This window comes from Mus pahari, chromosome 3 (assembly GCF_900095145.1).
Source record: "Mus pahari chromosome 3, PAHARI_EIJ_v1.1, whole genome shotgun sequence".
Taxonomy (NCBI): domain Eukaryota; kingdom Metazoa; phylum Chordata; class Mammalia; order Rodentia; family Muridae; genus Mus; species Mus pahari.
In genome coordinates, this window is record NC_034592.1 from 62,958,726 (window position 1) to 62,981,288 (window position 22,563).

The 22,563-nt window shown below is 41.5% G+C and overlaps 1 protein-coding gene across 3 annotated transcripts in view; it reads right to left on the reverse strand.

Annotated features, from left to right (window-relative positions):
* Ttn (titin) overlaps nt 1-22,563 on the reverse strand; it is a 273,795-nt gene that overhangs the window by 229,270 nt on the left and 21,962 nt on the right. For all 3 annotated transcript variants that reach the window (XM_029536006.1, XM_029536008.1, XM_029536007.1), the window contains exons 16-43: nt 21,033-21,320; nt 20,825-20,890; nt 19,973-20,231; nt 19,709-19,769; nt 19,377-19,592; nt 18,081-18,223; nt 17,015-17,220; nt 16,268-16,501; nt 15,909-16,153; nt 14,805-15,073; nt 14,488-14,652; nt 14,214-14,382; nt 12,411-14,104; nt 11,995-12,276; nt 11,307-11,573; nt 10,950-11,222; nt 10,265-10,528; nt 9,912-10,172; nt 7,898-8,158; nt 7,095-7,358; nt 6,745-7,005; nt 6,358-6,618; nt 5,592-5,852; nt 4,663-4,804; nt 4,410-4,575; nt 2,314-2,545; nt 513-797; nt 193-318 (exon numbers count right to left, since the gene is read on the reverse strand). In XM_029536006.1, coding sequence (XP_029391866.1) covers nt 193-318; nt 513-797; nt 2,314-2,545; nt 4,410-4,575; nt 4,663-4,804; nt 5,592-5,852; nt 6,358-6,618; nt 6,745-7,005; nt 7,095-7,358; nt 7,898-8,158; nt 9,912-10,172; nt 10,265-10,528; nt 10,950-11,222; nt 11,307-11,573; nt 11,995-12,276; nt 12,411-14,104; nt 14,214-14,382; nt 14,488-14,652; nt 14,805-15,073; nt 15,909-16,153; nt 16,268-16,501; nt 17,015-17,220; nt 18,081-18,223; nt 19,377-19,592; nt 19,709-19,769; nt 19,973-20,231; nt 20,825-20,890; nt 21,033-21,320 — 7,621 coding nt within the window. The remainder of the gene's footprint in view (nt 1-192; nt 319-512; nt 798-2,313; nt 2,546-4,409; nt 4,576-4,662; nt 4,805-5,591; nt 5,853-6,357; nt 6,619-6,744; nt 7,006-7,094; nt 7,359-7,897; nt 8,159-9,911; nt 10,173-10,264; nt 10,529-10,949; nt 11,223-11,306; nt 11,574-11,994; nt 12,277-12,410; nt 14,105-14,213; nt 14,383-14,487; nt 14,653-14,804; nt 15,074-15,908; nt 16,154-16,267; nt 16,502-17,014; nt 17,221-18,080; nt 18,224-19,376; nt 19,593-19,708; nt 19,770-19,972; nt 20,232-20,824; nt 20,891-21,032; nt 21,321-22,563) is intronic.

Here is a 22,563-nt window from a genome sequence, read left to right on the forward strand (position 1 = left end):
ATATATATATATATATATATATAATGATGATATAATTCTTAAATAATTTCAATATATCTGCTGTTAGTTTTCCATTTAGGTTCAAAGACATCATTTGTGAAAGATGTTTATGAGGTAGGAAAGGCTAAGAACAGTATGCTTTACACATCCTCTGTAAACTCCAGAAAGGGTACATTTTTAACAAGTGCCTACCTGTCCCTGAAACTTGGCACTGGAAACGTGCTGGGCGCCCCTCAGAAGTAACTGTGTCTTGAAGTGGAGTGACTATGGCAGGTGGGTAAACTGGCATTTCCTGATCCGGAGATACAACTTCTGGAACTAAAGAAAGAGAGAGACGTTAGAACTTGTTGAGGTTAAGTCCCCACATATCCCCCCCGCCCTCACCGGCTGTGCCCTCACTGTAAGAGAGTGATTTTAGAGTTGGATACAATCTGTGGCTACTACCCTGCAAAAGCTTCTGGCTGGCTTCTAAGGGCCTCTTTGTAAGCTGGGGAATCCCAGGGCCTTCCTACCTTCCACGGAGAGAGAAGCCGATGTGGTGGCTACTCCGTAGTCATTCTTGGCTTCACAGGTATAGACTGCCGCATCCTCTGGAAAAGCCTCAATGAGCAAAAGCGTGTACTCCTGCCCGTCATGGAGAAATTTGCACTTGAAGCCAGTGGAAAGCAGCTGCTCCTCCTTGTACCAGGAAATTTTGGGCTGTGGTCTGCCTGATATCACGGCACAGAAGCGAGCGGGCTTGCCAGACTGTACGGTGACAGGCTGGAGTTCCTGCAGGACTTGGGGTGGTTCTGGAGCTAGAAGACGATGGCAGAAAACAACCCGTGAAGGGGGAAGAGGACAGCGTATATCTCCACACTCATTTGTTTCAAGATGGTTATGTGTCTAGAAACAAAATCTCAGTGTTGGGACATCTTTACGTGACTCAGAAAATCGTAATATTCTGTGTGCTAAGAGGGATATTTTTTTCTTTCAAGGAAAGGAAATAACTTCGTTTCTGAGTTCGAGGCCAGCCTGATCTACAGAGTGAGTTCCAGGACAGCCAGGGCTACACAGAGAAACCCTGTCTCAGAAAACCAAAAAAAAAAAAAAAAACTTTGGAAAGAATTTTTTTAAAAAATTGTTTCATGGGAGGTGCCGGAAATACCTCGGTATAACATCATCATTCTGGTTTGTTGTTGAGACACACTAATAGACGACTAAAAACTTGAATAATTCTCATATCCTACTTATTTTTAAAAGTCATTTGAGCAAATTCCATGATGAAGGGCTTATCACATCCAGATCTGTTTGCTCTACAAGTGTTTACGTAGCATGTATCACGTCACAGTTGCTCTGTTACATACAGAGGCCAATGGGATGGAGTTTGTAAGCACTACTGGTTGAATATTATTCTGTATCAGTGGAGTGTGATTCAATAAATTTAACAAAATTCAGCTTTATGATTATGCTAATCAGTGTACAGTCTCAGTGCTGGATGAGGAGACCACAGGCAGATAATAAAGGCTGGCACCTGGCACTTCTTCACTTCTCTGTGCTTTCGTGTCTCTACCACTACTACAGAGGAAACAAAACCGGACGTCATGACAACTGAATCTCCCAGGGACCATCTTTATGAGTGTTGAGACAACTCCCAGCTCCCCTCCATCTGACTCAAGGGAGTTTTGCTTTAAGGCAGCCAGGGGTGTGGCCGGGAGACTGGCTCTGCTCTTTTCCCTGTGTCTCCATTAGGTTCGGGTCCTGACAAGCTTTAAATTCAGAGCTAGGGTTTCTAACGGGGAAAGCAGAGGCTCATTGAGAACCACCTGAGGACTGTTAGGGAGCTCCCGGTAGCACAGGCAATTCCACCTCCAAAGACAAAGCATTGATCTTAGAGCCTGGGGCAGAGAGAGCCTCATGCCACTGTGCCTGTGGCTCTCTAAGTACTCCGTGGTCCCAAAGGTGATCTTTGGGTTTTCCCAAGCTTTGCACTGAAGGCTGAAAATGTCCTCGTTGCTTGTATAGTAGTGTTATTTACACTTCAACCATTAGGACAGAGACCTAGCACAACTTTATGCCGTATATGAAAAGCCATCTGGAGTATATTATAATTGATACACAGTGGATGTTCAGTAGTGTCAATCAAACAGAGTTCTGGCCAGCAGGGGCTTCCTGGAAATGACATCTCAATAACCCTTTCAGCAGCTGCTCTCTTTACCACAGGGCTGATGTGAACACAATACAGTTATACTCAGATGAATGCCATGGGTTTGTTAGAAAACTCTCAGGCACCACTACTGTATTAATGGCTTTTGTTAAAGTCTAACTGCATACCATTGACATAGAGAGTCACAGAACTCCTGTTTCTGCCTGCCACAAAGGTGTATTCGCCTGCGTCACTGTGTCTTGTTTCAGATATAAACATCCGGTGAATTCTTCTCTCCACCACATATTGGTGTCGCTCTTGAACTTGGAAATTGATTTCAATGCCGTCTTTATACCAGTGGGCATCAACGTCATCTTCATTGACTTCAAACTCCACAACAGCACGCTGCTTCTCAATGACCTGATGATGACATAACAACAAAGAAAACAGAGTGAATCTGATTTTAGTTCTGTTAATCCATTTCTAAAGCTTATCACTTACAGAGCATGAAAAAACAAAAACAAAACAAACAAACAAACAAACAAAAGAAACAGTACATCATGGCGCAACAAGTTGGCTGACTATAGCACATCTTAATTTTTTCCTTCATATTTTAGATCAATAGCACTCCAATCTCTTATGTAGGGAATTAAGCTTATACCTGTGCTAATAAAGAGGGCTGCCCAAGGGGCAATTGTTTAATCTTTAATTGTTTGTGGTTTAATAAATAATAACTGAAGAGATGGCATTTTGCATCTGGGAACTTTTAACTATTATAGAGGTCTTTGAAGCTACTCTTCAGTCTGATCCCACATCATATGAACTATAACTTTATGAACTAGACAGCAAATATCATCCTCACTTTAAAAGTGAGAAAATAAATAAAATAAAATAAAATAAAATAAAATAAAATAAAAGTGAGGAAACCAAGATTCACAACTAGAATATAAGGGGAAAGAGACTCAGTTGTGTTATATGAGTTTTTTGCCAAAAGTATTTTTTAATACAACACAGGCTCTCTAAAGCATGGTTTATTTTTCTGGAAGAGAAAAAATGATGGAGCTGAACTCAAAATTAATTTCTTGGAACATATTCCTTCCTCCATTATGTCATTTGGAAAGATCAGCACCCACAAGGATAAACATTGTAAGTACACTGGATGGGGGGTGGGGTCTTTTGCATGAGAATGGCCTCTATGGGCCAATGGGCTCTTATACTCAAATGTGTGGTCACCAGGTAGTGGAACTGTTTGGGAAGGATTAGAAGGTGTGGCCTTGCTGGAGTAGGTGTATAACTGGGGATGGACTTTGAGGTTTCAAACACCAATGCCAGGCTGTGTCTTTTCCCCCTGTCTGCTGCCTATAGACCAGGCTGGAGCACTCTCAGGTACTTCTTCAGCAGTACCTGGTGGCTCATGTCTGCTTCCCACCATGATGATCATAATTAGTTCTCTGAAATTGTAAGCAACCCACCAATTAAATGCTTTCTTTATAAGAGTTGCCTTGGTCTAGGTCTCTCTTCACAGTAATAGAACATTGCCTAAGACAGATGGCAAAGGTGTGTGGTCAGCATCCTTGCTAGGAATCATTGTTCACACTGGGACTACTCTTAGGCCCACAGCAAGCAAGCATGCACAGACACTCAAACCCTACATACCTTTTCATAGGAAAAATAACCTGGGAATATGCTATCTCCTAGATTTTCTTATTGATAGCTAATATGTGAGTGTTACAATTTTAGTTTGTGTCTGATTGGAGCTTCATGGTAAGTCGTCATTTCTTCAATGGCAAAGTTTCTACAGCTGTTTTAAAAGTTTATATTTTATTATTTTATTTTATGTGTTTGGGTGTTTTGCCTGAATGTATGCCTATGTACCATTTGCATGCCTAGTACCAGATGATGCCAGAAGTGGACATCAGTTTCCCCAGAACTGGAGTGAGAGTTGGTTATATATTGCCATGTGTGTGCTTGGAATCAAATCCAGGTCCTCTGGGGAGGCATCCAGGGCTCTTAATGACTCAGCCATCTCTGCAACCCATCCACAGCTGTTTCCCCTGCATCTTTCTTAATGACAGAAATTAGCTGTATAACGAAAGGACATGCTTGTTGACTGACAAGAGGCTGAGTTAACAGACATCAGCATAAGAATCTAAGCCAACAGGGACCAGCTGACTTCAGTCTTTAAAATACTGTGATTAGAAAACTTAAAAGTAAAAACAGAAAGCATAAAAGTGAAGTAATAATGATTAATGATTTGTCAGGAAAGCCAGTGTGTAGGCAATACCTGGACCTCCTTCTTAATGCTCCGGATGCGGACATCTCTGCCTTCTACAAAGAGGTTAGCAGTTGACATGTTGCCTCCTGCCACTACTGTATATTTCCCAGCATCAGACATGCGTGTGGATGGGATCAGAAGGCGGTGGACGTATTTCTCCTTCTGGATCTTTATCCTGTGGAGGGAAGGAAATGGAAGCTTAGTGCATGGGATTCAAAAGGAAGTTGGAATAGTTGGGACATAGTGAAGAAAAGTGACCAACCTGTCTGCTATCTGAAGCTCTTGTCCATCTTTCATCCACTGGACAGTGATGTCAGGCTCAGAAACTTCACATTCAAACATGGCTCGTTTCTTCTCCAGAACCTTAATGTCCTTAATGTGTTTCCTAAATTCTATATGACGAGCTGGAAAACAGAACATAAAAAATTAGCATTTGACATCGTTACTGATATATAAGTCACATTCTATTTGATTTATTGTTTAGCAGAGGTATATGGTCCATAGACATGGGGCTGGATCCACCCCAGGATAGCTCTGAACATAGCCCAACTCAAAATCTATGAACTTATTTAAAACATTTTGAGAATGGTTTAGAACTTATTTTGTAAATTTTTTGCATTGTTCTTAAACATGAACAAGACTCCATCTTATTACAATGCCACACAAAATGAGCATGTGCGTGTTTTCACTTAGTTAATGCAGGTGATATATCATGGACATCTTGACCAAGCCAATGTAGCCCAGAGAAACCAAAAGGTTAGACATCCTGATTTGGTGTTTAACTTAATGGCTTCCATGGTATATATCATATAAGCATCACCATAATTTTAAAACCATTTAATTTTTCTCAGAAAAACTCAGAGAGCTCTTAGCCATCATATGCAAGAACATTGCCCATTGCCTCTGAAGCTAATGCTCTACGTCTCAATAGACTTGTGTATCAGGGCCATTTCATACAAATGGACTCATACAGTGTGTGTTGCTCTGTGACTGGTTTCTTTCATTTCTCATAACGTTTTCAGCAGCTACCCATATTATATCATGTGCTCGTAGTTCCTTTTTATTTCCAGTTACCACCCAAATTGGATGGACATACAACACTTTATTCATCCATTCATTAATTAGAAGATTAATACTTCACATGGTATATTTGACTTTCTTTCCCCTGCGGATACATCCAGGGAATCATACCTTCCACATAAAGGGTGGCCGTCGATGTGGCTTTTCCAGCCACAAAAGTGTAATCAGCAGCATCTCCGAAGTGAACATTCCTGATGTTCAGCGAGTGTGTGAGCTTCTTGGTTCTCATCTGGCACCTGTCAGTCGACTTAATCTCCACACCGTTCTTTAACCATTTGTAAGAGATGCCTTCATAGTTTACTGTCACCTCAAAAGTTATGGTGTCTTTTTCTTCAGCATTTATGTCTTTCAGCATGGATGTAATCATGATTGCTGCAGAGGAGAATGAAAATGAGACACCTGAGTGTGCAGTATAATGACATCTGGGTTGTAACATGTGCAGAATGGGAGTTTCCAATGCTTTTTGTCTATGTGCCGATATGATTATAATTTCGAGATGGGAGCTTTGACACTGTCCATGTATGAGAAAAGACCAGCTGGGAAAGTGACAGGGACATAAAGTGATAGGCCCAGATCATTTTCTAGGTAGACTTCTGAGGATATTGGAATTAGAAACTTTTATGCAGATAAAGAGGCTAACAGAGATTCATTGTGAGCACATAGTAGATGTTTTATCAAGAATGGTTTTAATAGATTCAGTGATTGTGGGAAACGTGTAAGAGTAAGTCTGCTAAATATTTAGATGCGTGTATGTGCACATATATACATCTCTCTCTCTCTCTCTCTCTCTCTCTCTCTCTCTCTCNCACACACACACACACACACACACACACACACACACACACTCACCCATACACACATCTATATATTTACTTACGGGTCACTGTCAGGGTAGCACTGACTTGGTCATTGCCACAAACAAAGGTGTATTCCGCTGAGTCCTCCGTGCTTGTGTTCATGATGATCAGCTGGTGCAGTTTCCCCTGCACGACTATCTTGAACTTTTCACTCATCTCGATTTCCACTCCATTCTTTAGCCACATGGAGGGAACATTGAAGTGGGACACCTCACACTCGAAAGAGGCAGCTTTGGTTTCAGGAACCTCGATACTTTTCATAGTCTTTGTGATATGGAGTGCTTGGGGGAGGGGAAAGAGAAAGTGGCCAAGTTAATTCATTTTTAAACATGGATGAAGGAAAACAGAGCAGTAAATCCCTAAGACTCCCCGGGGAGATGCTGCCTCCAGGGCTGCCAGACACTTACTCTCCACAAACAGCTTGGCTTTGCACTCCAGCTGGCCCACCATGGCTGTGTACTCTCCTGCGTCTGAGGGGGAGATGTTCTGAAGCATCAGTTTATGGACTTTTCTCTCAGAGACCAGTCTGTGCTTGTCACTTGGCTTAATCTCCACGTTCTTATGGAACCATTTTACTGGCACCGTGTCATGGGAAACACTGACTTCGAAGGTAACAGTGGCGTTTTCCAAGGCGGTCACATCCTTCGGTTTCTTAATAATCTTGACAGCTAATGAAGAAAGATGGAGAAATTCAGTGGTGCAGCGAACTCCATGATAACCACAGGTTGTCTACCTATACAGGTTTGCATCAACTTACTCTCAACGTGCAGCCGGGCGCTGGCTCCTAGCCTTCCCAGTTTGAAGCCGTAGACAGATTCATCTGCCATGGCACAGTTTTTAATCTTCAGCGAATAAAGTGTCCCTTTGACTGAGATCTCATACTTGTCGTTGGAATCTAAGACAACTCCGTTTTTGATCCACTGGACCCCTTTGACATCTGGGTGTGTGAGTTCAACAGAGAAGACGGCGTCCTGTGTCTCTGTCACAGTGAGGTTCCTCAGGGTCTTCTTAATTTTGACAGCTGCAGAAGAATTAAGAGTTGGTTTACAGCAATGATGACCAGGAAGTCAAAGGAGTTCTGAACCTGGTCACCTCCAAGCCGATCAGCTTGGAAAAGAGCAGCTAGCCTGCATTTTATAATTCTGCAATCCCTCATTTTGTAAGACACTTGGCAATCACTTAAGAAAATCTGAGCCCCGGCTGGAAGTGGACATTATGCAATGATTTGTCTATACTTCACTGATATGAAGTTTGCATATAATACACTAACAGCTTGCTAGACTGACTGGAGATGGGTAAAAATGGAACGTGGTATCAAGAGCGTCTGAGGCAGCTGTTTCACATACTTCAAGCAATGATTTTTATCACAAACAAGAGCATATCTGATGAAAACTTTGAACATTCTCATACAGGATTTATAAGGAAAAAGTTGACAAAGTAATGATGCCTTAAACTGAAGATGTGTGTGACCCTAAATGTTCACCCACTTGACTTTCACAACGGTAGCGGCTGGGCAGTAGCAGGATGTGGTGAAAGTAAGGCTGTCCTTATATCACTGACCTTCAACTTTCAGCTTGGCAGACGTTTTGGAGGTAGCCACCTTGTAGGTATATTCTCCAGCGTCATCTAACTTGGCGGCAGCGATGACAAGCCTCCTTTTGTGGCCATCGGATTCGCTTCTGAAGATGTTACTCAGAGCCAAGTGTTTTCCATCCTTCAGCCATTCTCCCTCAGACTCAGGGTTGGCAACTTCACATTCAAACACAGCTTCCTGGGACTCAGCCACAGTCTGGTCTGTGAGTGGCGTGGAGATGGCTCCCCCTGCAGAAGAAGCAGAGGACACGGGTGAGTCCTTTCAAATAGTCACAGAACTAAAGAAATCGTTGCAGAATCTCGCATCAACTGTCAAATTATAAAACATGATTTTAAACATAAATTTTTACCTATATTTAGAAAGTACCAAGAAATTCCTTATTTTAGGTACATATGACTAGAAAACAGAAAATATATTGTGCAAAGGGGAAAAAAATGCTTTAATACAGAATTCTGAAATTCCTAACACAGAAGCATGTCACACAACTTTCAACTAAATTTTTTGCTTTTGAAAACATGCTCTTTGGTCCTTTAAGAATTACATCCTTAGCATGTGTTTGGTATTTGAGAAAATTTTGCCGAACAAAATGTCAAAGTCAATAATGTGTTTACTGTTTGCTTATTTGAGGCACTGCTTTGTTCTGTAACACAGTGCGACCCTAAACTCATGGGAATCCTGTCTCAGCATTTCGAGTCCCCGGAATTATAAGCATAAACCTATAATCATTTCCAGGATCCATGTGTTCTTAAAAGAAACATTAAGTATGTTTCTTATATGTCCCAGATCATTGGCTTGAAAGTGGCATTTCTTCTCTAGTGTTTTCTACTGTGCTTTCTCCCCATCAGCCCGGGGTGGGAGTCATTGCTTTAGCTACTTAGTTGCTTGGGCATCTATTTTCCTCTAAATTCTGAATTCTTTGAGAAAAGACACACACCCACTTCACTCCTGTGTTTTGAGTTTCTAGTAATATCTTGTCTATAGTATGTAATTTAAAAGGCCAAGCAAAATCACATAGGGTTTTAAAGCCTGTATATTTACACACTTAAGATGGTATTTAAAATATCTTATAAAAGTAAAGGACCTGAGAGTTTATTTGATAGGTCTTTTACGGACAACTCTCTAAGGAAATATTTTGTCATAAAGTATAAACCATGAGACTTTCACTCCAACTAAAACACACCTTTACCATATGAATTGCTTATATATAAGATTAGTTGAATCTGTGAATAACATCCCGATTCCTCAATACTCAAATGTAATGAACCAAAAATGTCAGTGATGATTTCTGCTTCTATGTCGACAAGTGCACTATAATTATGAATCCTCATTCTAAAGCTAATAATTTCTGACAAATAGGAAAGGCTGAGTATCCCCTTCATGTCATAAGAGATGCACAGATTAGGCTGTTTGGTAATAGAAAATATTCATTGGGTTCACAAAAAAAAAAAAAAAAACGAAATAAGAGAAAAACATTTTAAGGAGGAAGAATACTTTAAAAAAAAAACAAATCTTTATTGAAGTAAAGTTAAAATGAAACTCGGTTTAGCAAACATTTACTGATCATCTAGAGAGGAGTGCACAGAGAAGAGAAAGAAGCAATTAATTCTATATTCAAGGGCTATATACTCTTGTGTGGGAAAGGAAACAGGGAATAAGACCAGTGTTTAATAAGGACATTGAAAGAGACAAAGACAAAAGAATCCTGGGGTTGGAGAAAGACGTGGAGAGGTTAAGGAAATTCTCCCACAGGAGATGGCACAGGAGCCGGATTTACAGATGGCATCTGAGTTGAGTGAACACTCGCAGTTTAGGTTGGTGGAGGCAGAGGTGTGGGTACTATTAGCCTTTAGATCAGTGTGATAAGAGGCTAGGCAGTGGGGGGGGGGGGTAGATGGGGATTTGTTGGAAAATGGGAAGCAAGGTCTTTATAAATGTAACGGTTGCTTGCCAGAACTTAGATCGAATGATCACTATACAAACCTGCCACAGTTAGCTTTCCAGATGTTGTATTCTCTCCCGCAAAAAATGCATACTCCCCTTCATCATCTTTCATCATATTCAGAACTGTCAGTTTGTATATTTTCCCATGAGCTTCAATTTTATATTTAGAACTGGGCTTAATTTCCTTGCCCTTAAAATTCCATACAACATCAATTCCTGAGTGGGACAGCTCAACCTCAAAGACCACATTTTGTGTTTCTGTGCAGGTGAGGTCACGGAGACCTCTGACAATTTTAATTTCTAGGGAGGAAAAGAAAATATTCAGTAGTCATTATTACAAGGAGCCCGGAAAATTCTTAAAGTGATGACTAGTTACACAGAACCGTCCTTACTCTCTACAGAGAGGTTACAGCTGGTTTCCACCCTGCCAACCATCAGCTTGTAAGGGCCTTCATCAGAAGCATGGGTTCGGTTAATCACAAGTCTCTGCTTGGTGCCTTTGACAATGGATTGCACACGATCATCAGGCTTGATTTGTTCATCATTTAGGTACCATTTAACAGAAGTTACATCGGGAACTGAGACCTTGCATTCAAGTACAGCCTTGGTACCTTCAATCACATTGACATCTTTGAGAGGTGTTATCACATCAACACCTGCAAGAGAAGACACACAGAAAGAATTATATGAATGTGAAATTTGTTTAAAATGTCTGTATATTCAAGTTCTATGGCTTGATACCAATGGGAATATAAAACTAGATCTGGGGTTATAGCTCAATATAGAGACCTTGCTTTGCATGTGAAATACCTTGGGTTTGGTCCCCAGCATCACAAATATTTTTTTTAAAAGATTAATTTATTTATTTTATGTGAGTACACTGTCACTCTTTCCAGACACACCAGAAGAGGGCATCAGATAGCATTGCAGATGGTTGTGAGCCACTATGGGGTTGCTGGGAACTGAACTCAGGACCTCTGGTAGAACAATCAGTGCTCTTAATCACTAAGCCATCTTTACAGCCCCACAAACATTTTTTAAAGGGTAAGAATTAACATAAAACTATGTAAGACTCACTATAGACAGAGACATTCCCACTGGTGGAGAGTCCAAGGGCAGGAATAGTAAAGGAGTAATTCCCAGCATCTTCTTTGGTCATGTCTTCAATAAGCAGCATATGGGACTGCTTGTCTATTACAATGTGAACTCTGTCACTGTGCTGTACTTCTTGACCATCTTTCATCCAGACACCTTCTACATTTTCTAAGGAGACTTTGACTTCAAGTTGAACAATGTCACCCTCACAGACTTTTTGATCGCTAAGTCCTTGGAGAATAGCAATAGGTCGGGCTGTGATGGAAAGAAAAGAATGTTGTTATTTTATCTTTAACCCCACTGATGCACACTGTAGTTTTCAAGGATGGGAAGACTCACGTTTCATCTTCAGTTTACAGGTTGTCTTTTTCCCATCCACAACAAAGCTGTACTCTCCCTGGTCCTCTTTGGTTACATCCTTGACTGTGAGGTTCTGGCGCCCACGGCGGGATGTAATTGAGTATTTGCCATTGGACTTCAACTCCACATCATTGTGATACCATTTGCCTTCTATGTTTTCTGGAGATATAATGCACTCTAACTCTCCTGAGTATGACTCTGGAACTTCTATGTCCTGAAGTTCTTTCACGAACTCAACTACTGCACCTGAAGAATAAAAGGAAGGTGAATTAATGTCTTGGGAGAGGCATGCAATTAGAATGTGGATAGAGATGTTGCCTTACATCTGTTATCTCCCTCTTAGACTTTCCAGACTGTCTTCCTGACATATCGTCCTGCTAATGGGCTGAGAAAATTTTAATACAAATCAGTTATTTTAATTTTTGAATTATTTTGGAATCAGGGAGATAGGTTTTAATCAAGACACTTTTAAATGAGGCAACAAAATAATCCTGCTTTTAAAAATTCAAATTTCAATACTATTAGCAATATACATTGATGACATTTGGTATAAAGTTTTTATCTAATTTCACAAAATTATTGTTATGAAAGGAAAAATGTCTAGCTCATTTTATCACAGAATTAAAAATGACCCCAGCAAACAATGCAGTCACTAATTATCTTTTACCTTCCACAATAAGTTTCGCTGTTGTCTTGATATTTTCATCTTCCACAAGTACACAGCTGTAGTCTTCAGCATCAGATGTGGCGATGGTCAGCACAGACAGGAAGTGAACCTTTCTGTCAGAGTGCATCCTATACTTATCCCCTGCATGAACTTCGATACCATCTTTATACCATTTTACTTTGATAAATGGTTCTGAAGTTTCACATTCAAACGTTGCCATGGTGTCCTTTTCCTTAGCCACAACATCTTGCAATTCTTGTGTGAAAGTGATCAATTGCTTGGCTACAGGGAAGGGGGTGAGAATGCAATTAAACTTTCAATCTGGATAATGGGTAAAGAGAAACATTTAAAATATGATAAGGGATATTCATGGGCATACAAGAGTGTGTGCTATAAGCAAAGCAACTTGAGATTACCTTGGACGAGCAGGAATGCGTGGCTTGAGGTTTCCCCAGCTATGTTGATGGCCTTTACCATGATGCTGGCAGAGTCCTCTGCAGTCACATCTCTTATGACCAGTTCACAAACATTGTCTTCTGGCCAGTACCAGTAGATTCGGTCAGATCGCTCAATTTTTACACCATTTTTATACCATTCACATTCAGGGTCTGGTTTTCCCACAACTCTGACTCTAAAGTGAGCATCAGATCCTTGGCCAACTGTCTGGCTTTGGATTCGTTCGAAGATTTTAGGTGCCTCCATACTAGGGCTAAGTTCGATTCTCTCGGGTTTAAAGGTTGGAATCGTGACTTTGCCTTCTTCAGCCAAGGCTTTCTTCTCCTCTTCAGTTAACTCTTTGGTCCAGTGCAGAAGCTCATCTTTAGTTTTCTTGAGGAGCTCTTCATAAGACTCATCCTTCTTGCGAGACTTCAGCTCCACGGCTGTGATGGCTTCATAGTATCCCTCTTCGGTCCGGCGCTTAAATTTACTTCGCAGTTCTTCAGACTCCTCGGACACCTTCTCATGGGTAATCCTTTCAGCTCTTTTCAGCTTCACCACTTCTTTTGTTTCGCTCGTGTCCACGGGTCTGTCTACCTTCTGCACTTCAAACTGAAGTTTCCCCGGTTCGTGTACGTGAAACTCAGGCTTTGGCTCGGGAGCGCGCCTGAGGACAGATCTGAAATCCTCCCTCTGTTGGATTTCAAGTTTTACTTTGTGTTCCGTCACACCTTCGGGATTTTCTGCAGTGACCTTGACTTCACCTGTGTCATAGGATTTGCAGTCCACGATATCCAGGTAGTGAATGCCATCATAGCGAACTCGGAACCTTTTGCTTTTCCGGATGAGTTGTCCATTGAGGTACCAGTTGACCTTGGGCTGAGGGTAGCCTGTCACGCGGCAGCGGAATCTGGCTGTCTCCCCTTCAAGCACTCTCACTGGCTCTGGGAACAAGACAATGTCTGGCTTTTGTTTTTCTTTTTGATCTGTTGTTACACCTGTCAGTGCACCTTCATGAGCCATTCTCTCCAGTTCTTCTATCCTCTGTAAGCCTTTCTTCCCGTCAGGCAGTTGAGATTCTTCCACTAGACTTTTCTCATCTTTGACAATAAGAGTAGCAGAGGTGTGATCTGTCCCGTATTTGTTAGTAGCCCTGCAGGTGATGACACCACTGTCTCTGGAATATGCAGCTCCATAATCAAGGCTGCAGTAGCCAAATTCATTAATCATCCGGAGCCTGTTGGCTGCCTCCAGGGGCTTCCCATCGTGAAGCCACTCCACCACCATGGTTGGGTCACCAATTGGTGTTAGTCTGCACTCAAAGTGGGCAGGTCCAAAGCGCTTCAGTCTGAGGGAAGTGAGTTTTTTCTTGAAAAATGGTTTCTGTTGTTTCTCCTTGTCATAGAGGTCCCCCTCCTCCCACTGTTCTTGACCGTATCTCAAATGGAGAGGTTCCAGTTCTGGGGCAGCAATCTCCTTTGCTCTGTACGTTCCTCGTGGGATAATCAGCTTTCTTTCTGGTTCAGGTTCTGCAAACTCAACCTCAACATTGACTTTGCACCTTGTGGTATCCCGGCCTGCCTTGTTAATAGCCGTGGCTGTATACCAGGCTGAATCTTGGCTGATAATGGAATCAATCTTAAGGGCGGCTTCTCCTCTGGTTCCTTCAATCCTGTTTAAAAATAAGAAAACAAAACCATCAATGTAGTGGTAGCACTTTCTGCTTATTTGACTACTGGGTTTGTATAAGAAGTTTAATTTAATTATCTATTCAAACATGCCTGATCCTTGGGTATTTATGAGGAACAATGATGTCACTGTTTTTCAGCCACACAATGTCAGGGTTGGGGTTGCCTGTAGCTCTGACTTTCATTTCGAGCCTGGAACCTTCCTTTATGTTGACATTTTTCAGTTTTTCCACAAATGCTGGCTTGATCTGGTGTTCCACAGCTGAAAGAGAAAGGTCATGATTTAGAGCAACAGGGGCTGAAACACCTGTTTATGACCCAGGCGACAAAATAGGTTGTTTTCATTTCAATAAAACTCTTGTTTTACCTTCTACAGTTAAAGTCACAGATATTGTGGATTTTCCTGCTCTGTTTTGGGCCACCACTGTCCATTCTCCTGAATCGCTGGGTGACGCAGGGACAATGATCAGTGACTGAGTTCCATCTTCTTTAATGACGACTTTGTGTGTATAATCATTGACAATTTGCTGTCCTGTTTTTTTTTTTTTAAATAAAAATAAAACAAGCAAAATCAAAAACACATTGTAAAAGGTTTTGTTTTGTTTTGTTTTGCATTGTCGGATATACACATATAAGCTTATTTCTGTGTTCAGGGACTCATGGGCAAAGCTGTATCATGCTTACCATTGTGAAACCAGAATGTCTCTGGCATGGGTCTACCCACAACCTTCAAGTCAAATCTGGCAGTCTGTCCTTCTAAACATTTGAAAGAAGCAGGTTTTAATACAAAGACTGGTTTATACAGTCTCTCCAGCTGTGATTCATCTGTCTCCTCCAGCCTGCGTCCAGGAGACATCCGTGCGGGTGACATTCTTGCAGGGGACATCCGTGCAGGGGACATTGCAGGAGACATACGTATAGGTGACCTGCTCAATGAACGTGGAGAGACAGACCTAGAAATCGAAAGTAAACTCTTAGTTTTTCATGAGCTATATAGAAAACACAGAGGAACAAATTCTTTCTGTCTTAATTCTTACTGTTATTTTAGAATTTGCTTCTGCATGTTTTAGAATGACCTCAAACCCATTGAGCCCACAAGAATAATATATTACCATTTTCCATAACATTGTATTTTGCTTATACTAAAACCTTCTCATTCAACACATCCAGGTAGCCAGACTCAAAATCTTAGGTAGCCCATAATACCTTCTTTCTACTTTGCCTTTATCTAAATTAGTCACTATACTTTCTTGCTTCAATTACAAAACTATGTTAATAACTATTGATTGGTTAAACCAAATAAACAAATGTAGAAAAAAATTTACCTAAGAGGAGAAAAATGTAGAAATTATATTTGCTAACAAAAACATGCAAAACTCTGTGCTAATTTTGCATTCAAACTGGCTTGCATTTATAATGTGACTATCAGCCTGGTTGAACTAAACTAATTTTCACAGACTCATGGAATCTCAGTGTTCCCATTTCCAAAATAGCAATAACACCCACTCCATTGTAGGGTTGCTATATAAATCCAGGGAATCATTCACTAAGACCACACATTAAATGAACAGGGGCTATTGTTCTGTTAGATATATAGGAAAATAGTTTGCTATACTGATTAAAATCCCTTTGTTCATCAAAGATCAAGAGAGAAAAATCCCTTGGCAATTGCCAGCACTGCCAATGCTTAGCTTTTGTGCTATTTCGTGCTTATTTTTCACATGGTAGTAATTTGCTCTGGGGATGTTCGGTGTTTTAAAGCAGAACACCATTCAACTCTGGTCTTACCTGATTCTGCTCACTGCTTCTGGTGTGGGCATGTAAGTTGGAGCACTAAATGGTGCAGCAGGCTCCACATAGAGCTTCCCAGAGCAAATTGCATTTCCTTTGATATTGCTGGCGAACGCAGTATAGATGCCCTCGTCCTCTGGAAGGACAACAGGTATACGCAGGCTGGCCCTGCCATCTTGTAGAAAGTCCATTTGATATCTTTCTCCATGTCTGATGCGCTTGCCATCCTTATACCATGCGATCTGCAGAGAACATCATGTATATGAGAACCAATTGGGACTGAGCACTCTGAGTATAACTTATTTGTGTCTTTACCGCGGTGTGGAGGCATACTTCCATAAATGTTCTTATTTTACCTTGGGTAATGGATATCCAGACATCTTGCAATGAAAAGTGACACCCATCCCCTCAAGAATTCTATAATTTTTTATCCTTATATCAAATCCCGACTCGATAGCTTCAGATTCGGAAACGTCGACTGCCATCTTCTCTTCTCCGTCCTCCTCAAGAAGCTCTTCCAGCGTAGTCTTTATTATTCTGTATTCAATCTCTTTAATGAGCCTCTCTTCAAAAGAAGAGATGTGGAATTCCTACGTAGTAAAAAGATGGCAGCTTAATAAAAGGCTACTTTCTCACTGATAGAAGTTCTTTAAGGATACATATTAGTTCCAGTGTTAAAGGCTTATTGACATTTTTAACTGTGCGGAGAATCTAGGTTTCTTTATTTGGTTTAGTGTTAATCTGCATAGAAGGCATTCATTGGTGAATGCTGGGGCACGTCATGTAAAACTGTATTTTCAGAGTATGGGATATCTGTGGGTGTTTGTTACAGAGATAGAGAGAATGTGGCATTGCAGAGTTGGTTATGATAATATTTTAGTTTTTTTCTGAACATATAATCCCTATTTCTAATGTCATATTTTTTTCACATATATCTTTCTAATTCTGAAATTTCAAGTACAACATATTATAGAAATCAAAGAAACCTGTTAGCAGTGAATCTGACCCACAAACGGCAGAAGGTGACTATATTAAAAATTGGAAATTATGGGGGGAAGTGCGATTCATGAAGTGGCTGATTTAGTCATTATTGCTATACTCACTTGGTCTTCTACAAAAGCCCTGACCATCACAGTGTCTTTGGCCATTTTCTTCCTAATTAAGGCCTGTTCCTTTTCATACTCCTTCTCATATTCAGAATATGCAAATCCAGGTGCTATTTCTCCCACTTTGGGTTCTTGAATAAATGTGCTCATTTGTGTCTGGTAAAGCATTTCTTGCTGGGTCTTCACCAATGACTCATAATCAGCTAAGAGACAAGAACACAAATCAATTTTTGGAGCTCTTATCTAAAAGCATTCATACCGATATCCAATCAGGCAAACTATGTCTAAGGTATATGAACCAAACCCAGATTTTCCAAATTTTTATTATCAAAACTTGTTTCATAACTATGTATTAGATTTTTTATCTCAAAACTAATATACATTAACAAGTAAAACTATTGTGTACAGAATTTGATGGCAGCAGTCAGTCCTTTGAGATCCCCCTAGAGGTCTTCCTCATTTTCTTGAAGCTATTAATAATTCATTTAGCTTCTGGAGTTTTCTGTGCTTTAATTGTTAAATGAGGATTAAAAAGGTAACTTCCTTTAAGGGTCTGGAGCAGATCAGATGGGACAGAATATAGGATGACCTTCTGTAAATATGAAAAGCTAGCAGAGACTAATGATGGCTCAAGAATTTGGCACAAATGCTACCACCATTTTTCTTCTTTAAATTACGAACATTGATAAATCCTGACTTTCAGCTTTTCCTGGAGACTCCCTATTAAGCTTGGTATGTGCTTTCCAGGCAGCACTAAATGGGAGGTGGAGTGCTTTTGCTCTCGCCAGGCAGAGAGTACATCCTCCAGTCTGCCACTACCACCTGTGCTGAGGCATGCTAGCTGCCTGGACCCAAGGCATCCAGAGGCAGGATCCCTGCATCTTCCAGGGATCGTAACAACGCATCCTTCACCAAACAGGAACTACCCTGCCTTGTCTGTGTAGCTGGGACTGAAAGGAATACATGCAAACATGAGAACTGGGAAGCTGCCATATGTCTTTTGGCAAACACACAGCCTCCCTCTCTCCTGTGTCACGCAGGGACAGCTCAGCATTGTCCTTACCTTCCTCCAGCAAGGAGGCAGACGCAGACGTCTCCCCGTGCTTGTTCCGGATGACAATGGTGTATTCTCCAGCATCATCAGCGAACGTCATAGAAATCACCAGTCTGCACTCCCCAGTTTGCTTGTTATAACTCACTTTGTATCTTTGTGGAAATGAATCAATGAACATATCAGTCATAAACAGTCCTTCTTAGTGCAAAAGAGCTGAGTCTACTTGTAAATGTTTCTGTGGTACAGAAGCCAGTGACTAGGACCCGTGTCTAAGCTCTGCCAAGAAGTGATCATAAATTTTGGAGAACTGAGAAAATGCATGCAATGTGTAGAGAGGGACAAACAGCCCAAATCTTTTATTTCAAACGTTACTCAGGCTGCTACAGTAGTTTGCCCTGATAATCCCAGAAACATGGTAGGCTAAGGTACGTAAGTTTGCTTGATCCCAGGAGTTCAGGCCTGTCTGGGAAACATAGGGAAATCATCACAACAAAACAAACCAGAAAACACAGTACAACGTCACATAAGGAAGTACGTGTGTCTGCGCTTATGCTGATGGGTGATATGGGTATCTAAACAGTCCGTAGTTCCTATTTGTTAGTTATGACATTTAAAGGTTAAAATGAACAACCAAACTATAAATTCTAAATACCTCAGTGGTTAGACCCTGGTACACCACAGTTCCAACTCATAAGAAATTACACCTGTGTTCACATTGTTCTTTCACTCAATTGCAAACATGTGCTAAAACATGCATGTATTAGATGTGTTATATATGTATATGTAAATATATGTTAATGCACATACATAGCTAGCTTTCTCCATTACATAAACTTTATTTTATTGTCTAGCAACTTAATTATAGTGTGCATTTATTGTAAGTTCTCTCAAATATTTTTCTGGAATTGGGTATGTAAAATATTCCATTTTGTGACACTATCAATTAATTAAGCTGGGATTGTAAACTATATCTGTCCCCCATCCTCTCTCATTGTATTTCGTAAGAAAACTCTGTATGAAAGGCTGGGGATACCGTTTCATGGTAGAGTGCTTGTCAAACACGTAAGATGCCTCATATAAGGCTCTTGTACCATAAAAATAACCCTCCAAACTTTGTGAGAATATAAAACACCCCAGAATAACTAATCCGGCTTCACTATGAGATAATCTACATGCAGGCATTGATGGGAAATGTGAGTCCTACTTCTCTTTCTGTTTCTACATATCTACATACTTTTTAGAAGATCTAGTTATATATCTATATATCACACCATAGAGAATTCCATTACCCAAGCATCAAAGTACCTGTACCCAGTGGTGAGAGGAACACCAGATTTTTTCCAGTAGACGTGGGGCTTTGGGTTGCCGCCAATCTGGCACTCAAACACAACACTCCCACCCTCCACCAGTTTCTGGACCACTGGCTTTGAAATGAAGAAAGGCGCAACAGGCTCTCCAGGCCCTGCCTGCTCCTCTGTGATGCTGGTGTCGGTCATGACTACATCTCTTGACTCCACGAAGCTGGGAAGAGAATGCCATTTCTATTAGCTGCGAGGTAGCCATGAACCACTAACTCCAGGGGAGAAATATCAAAACCATGCAAAAGCAGCAACTAAGCTGGTCAAAGAGAGGCTTACCGTTTCTCTTCTGTGGTAAATTTCTCAGTCAGAGTTGTTTCCTTGTCAAACTCTTCTGACACTAGAAGACAAGAAGGTGACATTGAAGTGAGCCTGCAGCTTGCTCCATTAGTGACCATGGGTAGTGTGGGGACCCTGTGATCTGTTTCATAACTTCCACACAGGATAGCACTCTGATGTGCACAGAAACTGCTTCAGATGTGTGTGGCTGCTGGAAAAGGTGACCCTCACCCAAGTTAACATGGAGAAGGGGAAGGCACAGACCTTGCACAGCAAGATAGCAGGAAGTGCTGACGGTCCCGGCCTCATTCACAGCACTGCAGGTAAACCGTCCGCTGTCTTCTGCAAAGGCTTCGCGGATCATGAGACGAGCAATTCCACCCTGGAAGGTTATCTGGAAATCAATGGAACTTTCGATTTGGTAGTCTTCTCTGTACCATGTCACCTTGGGGGATGGGTATCCAGAGATGTGGCACTCCAAGGTGACAGATTCGCCTTCTATGACAGTCACGTTTTTTAAGCCCTGAGAAGAAAAACGGAACACTCCTGTGCACATATTCATCAACCACCCCTACAAATTAGATCAGATACGTGGCTGGAGCTTGAGCATTTTAATTGGCACAAAGTGCCCTATGATGAAATCAATGCCAGGCATGCCCCTGTCTCTGTAGTAGAATTACCTTAACACATCATCGAGAGGATTCAGTCATCTTCACGTCTAAATTCTAGAGAAGCTGTAAGCACAGCTGCCAATGCTACTGATCAACAAAGCATTTCCATGGGATCCCTAGAGATGGCCCGCCTATGCTCTGTCCATCAGGGTGCTAAGAATCATCCATGTTTTATTAACTATGGTCTGTTTGGTAGGCAGGGGACCGGGAGGGTGACTGCTCTTTCTATTTCCACTGGTCCCGATGTAATGCTGTATGTATATCAGGATCATTGAACAACAAAATGATGTCTGCTGCATGGGATTCCCCTTTCCTGGCCAAAGAGGGCATTGCATGAAAGCCAGAAATTGCAGATCTCCAAAGGGCACTTTCTTTAAAGTGTGGGGAACTGGTCTTTGCTAGCATGTGATGAAGGGGTTCGAGTACTCTTGCTGCATTTACTCACCGAGACCAAGGTAGGCGGAGTGACAGGAGCTTCAGTGGGAGCAGGCACCCTTGCCGTCTCTGTTACCTACAGTCAGGAGGTAAGGGAAATCTTGTAAACCATCAGCACATTCAACATAATAAAAGTATTTCTGCAAAACCTTCCGTGAGCCCAGGATAGGGGGACGGCCATCCTTCTGGCCAGCCACCACAATAACTCAGTGACCCACCTTGGCGTCACGTCCACGCAGTACTTCAAAGTGCTCCTCACGAACCGTGCTGCCACTGATGCTCACCCCGACTTCCTTCTTCACCTCAATGCCCGCCTGACTCTTGTAAGTATCCGGCGGTGGCATGTCAGCGAAGGGGAACTGTGGGGAAGGGGTGGGCTCTGCCCTTACTCTAGTCTCCCCAGGCTTCACGGTGGGTGCTTTCACGGATTTGGTGATCTTCTGAGTTGAAGATGTGGCTGACAACTCTTTTTGTAGTGTGGCAATAGCGCTACCGGCTATCGATGCCTGGATGGGAGAGCAAAGGGGCGGAATTACTGAGCTGTCAGGCAAGTCATTTGGAAATGCTCAGCACTGGCATCTCAGAATAAAGCCTCAGCTGAGCCTCTATCTGCCCCCGAGTGTTTGCATTACAAGTGCATGCACCATGGCTGCCTTTGGTCTACTTTCTCTGTGACTGAATACTTTTATTTTCCCTCTTACAGTTAACAAAAGGCAGAGATTAAACAATTGCAAAGCTGTTGGTAATTTCTCTTTAGTTAGAAAACGTTAAAATTGCCCCTTTAAAGATCTGCACAAGGCACCCCTTATTTTATGGCTCTTGTAGAGCCTGGTCAGGAATTGTCTTCACTCCTGATGGATGCTGCATTTGGAACCTGTACTACAGCAGAAAATTCGAGATAAAAAAATTAAAGTATCGATAAGTTCTAAGTACTTTGTGGTTGTACACTTGGATGTCAGCCACGAGTCCACATGAACAGCGAAATCAAACATTGGAAACATATTTCAACAGCTTCCTCGTCGTTTCTCTGCTGGGGTATGCATGTGGTTGTTTGGTTTCAGTAGTAACTTGAGAATGCCCCCAGACACAGGCATTATAGGCCCTTATTATAAAACTCTACTAATTACTATAGAGGACAGTCCTGTGTTCCTAATAAGGAACAGGCTTTAGCAGGACTCTAGTGTGGGCTATGTCATTCCATAATCCAATTTATTTATCGTGGGACGATAATGAACGCTGCATTGAAAAACCATTATAACAGGGAACTCAAACTAATTTTTTAATTGATCAGTTCTAGGTATATTTCATGACTGCACATTTGAATGACACCCACAAGTCTATGTGCCAGGTGAAAACAGACATTCCTCACTTTCTGATCATGTGAATATCCGACTTGTCTTCTGTTATGAAAATACATTCAGTTAGGTTACTCAAAGTGTCTCATAGCATACAAGGCTGCATAACCCACTACCATTTACAAAATGATTAGAAATATAATGTAATCAAAGCAACTGAGTTTGAACCATAGCTGAAATGAGAAGGCAGAGAAGCCCGTGTGGATGTGGTCTCCCAGGGTGGGGGTGGGGGGTGGAAGACAATTGCATTTTATTGTCTTCACCTAGGAGACCTCTATCAGAAAGCAAAGCCCAGAGCATCTGAGTCCACCCTAAACCGTCCCTCATCCAAAATGAACCCACAGTGGCTACACAAAAGTGCTCTAGCTGCATCATGAGCAAGGATATAATTATA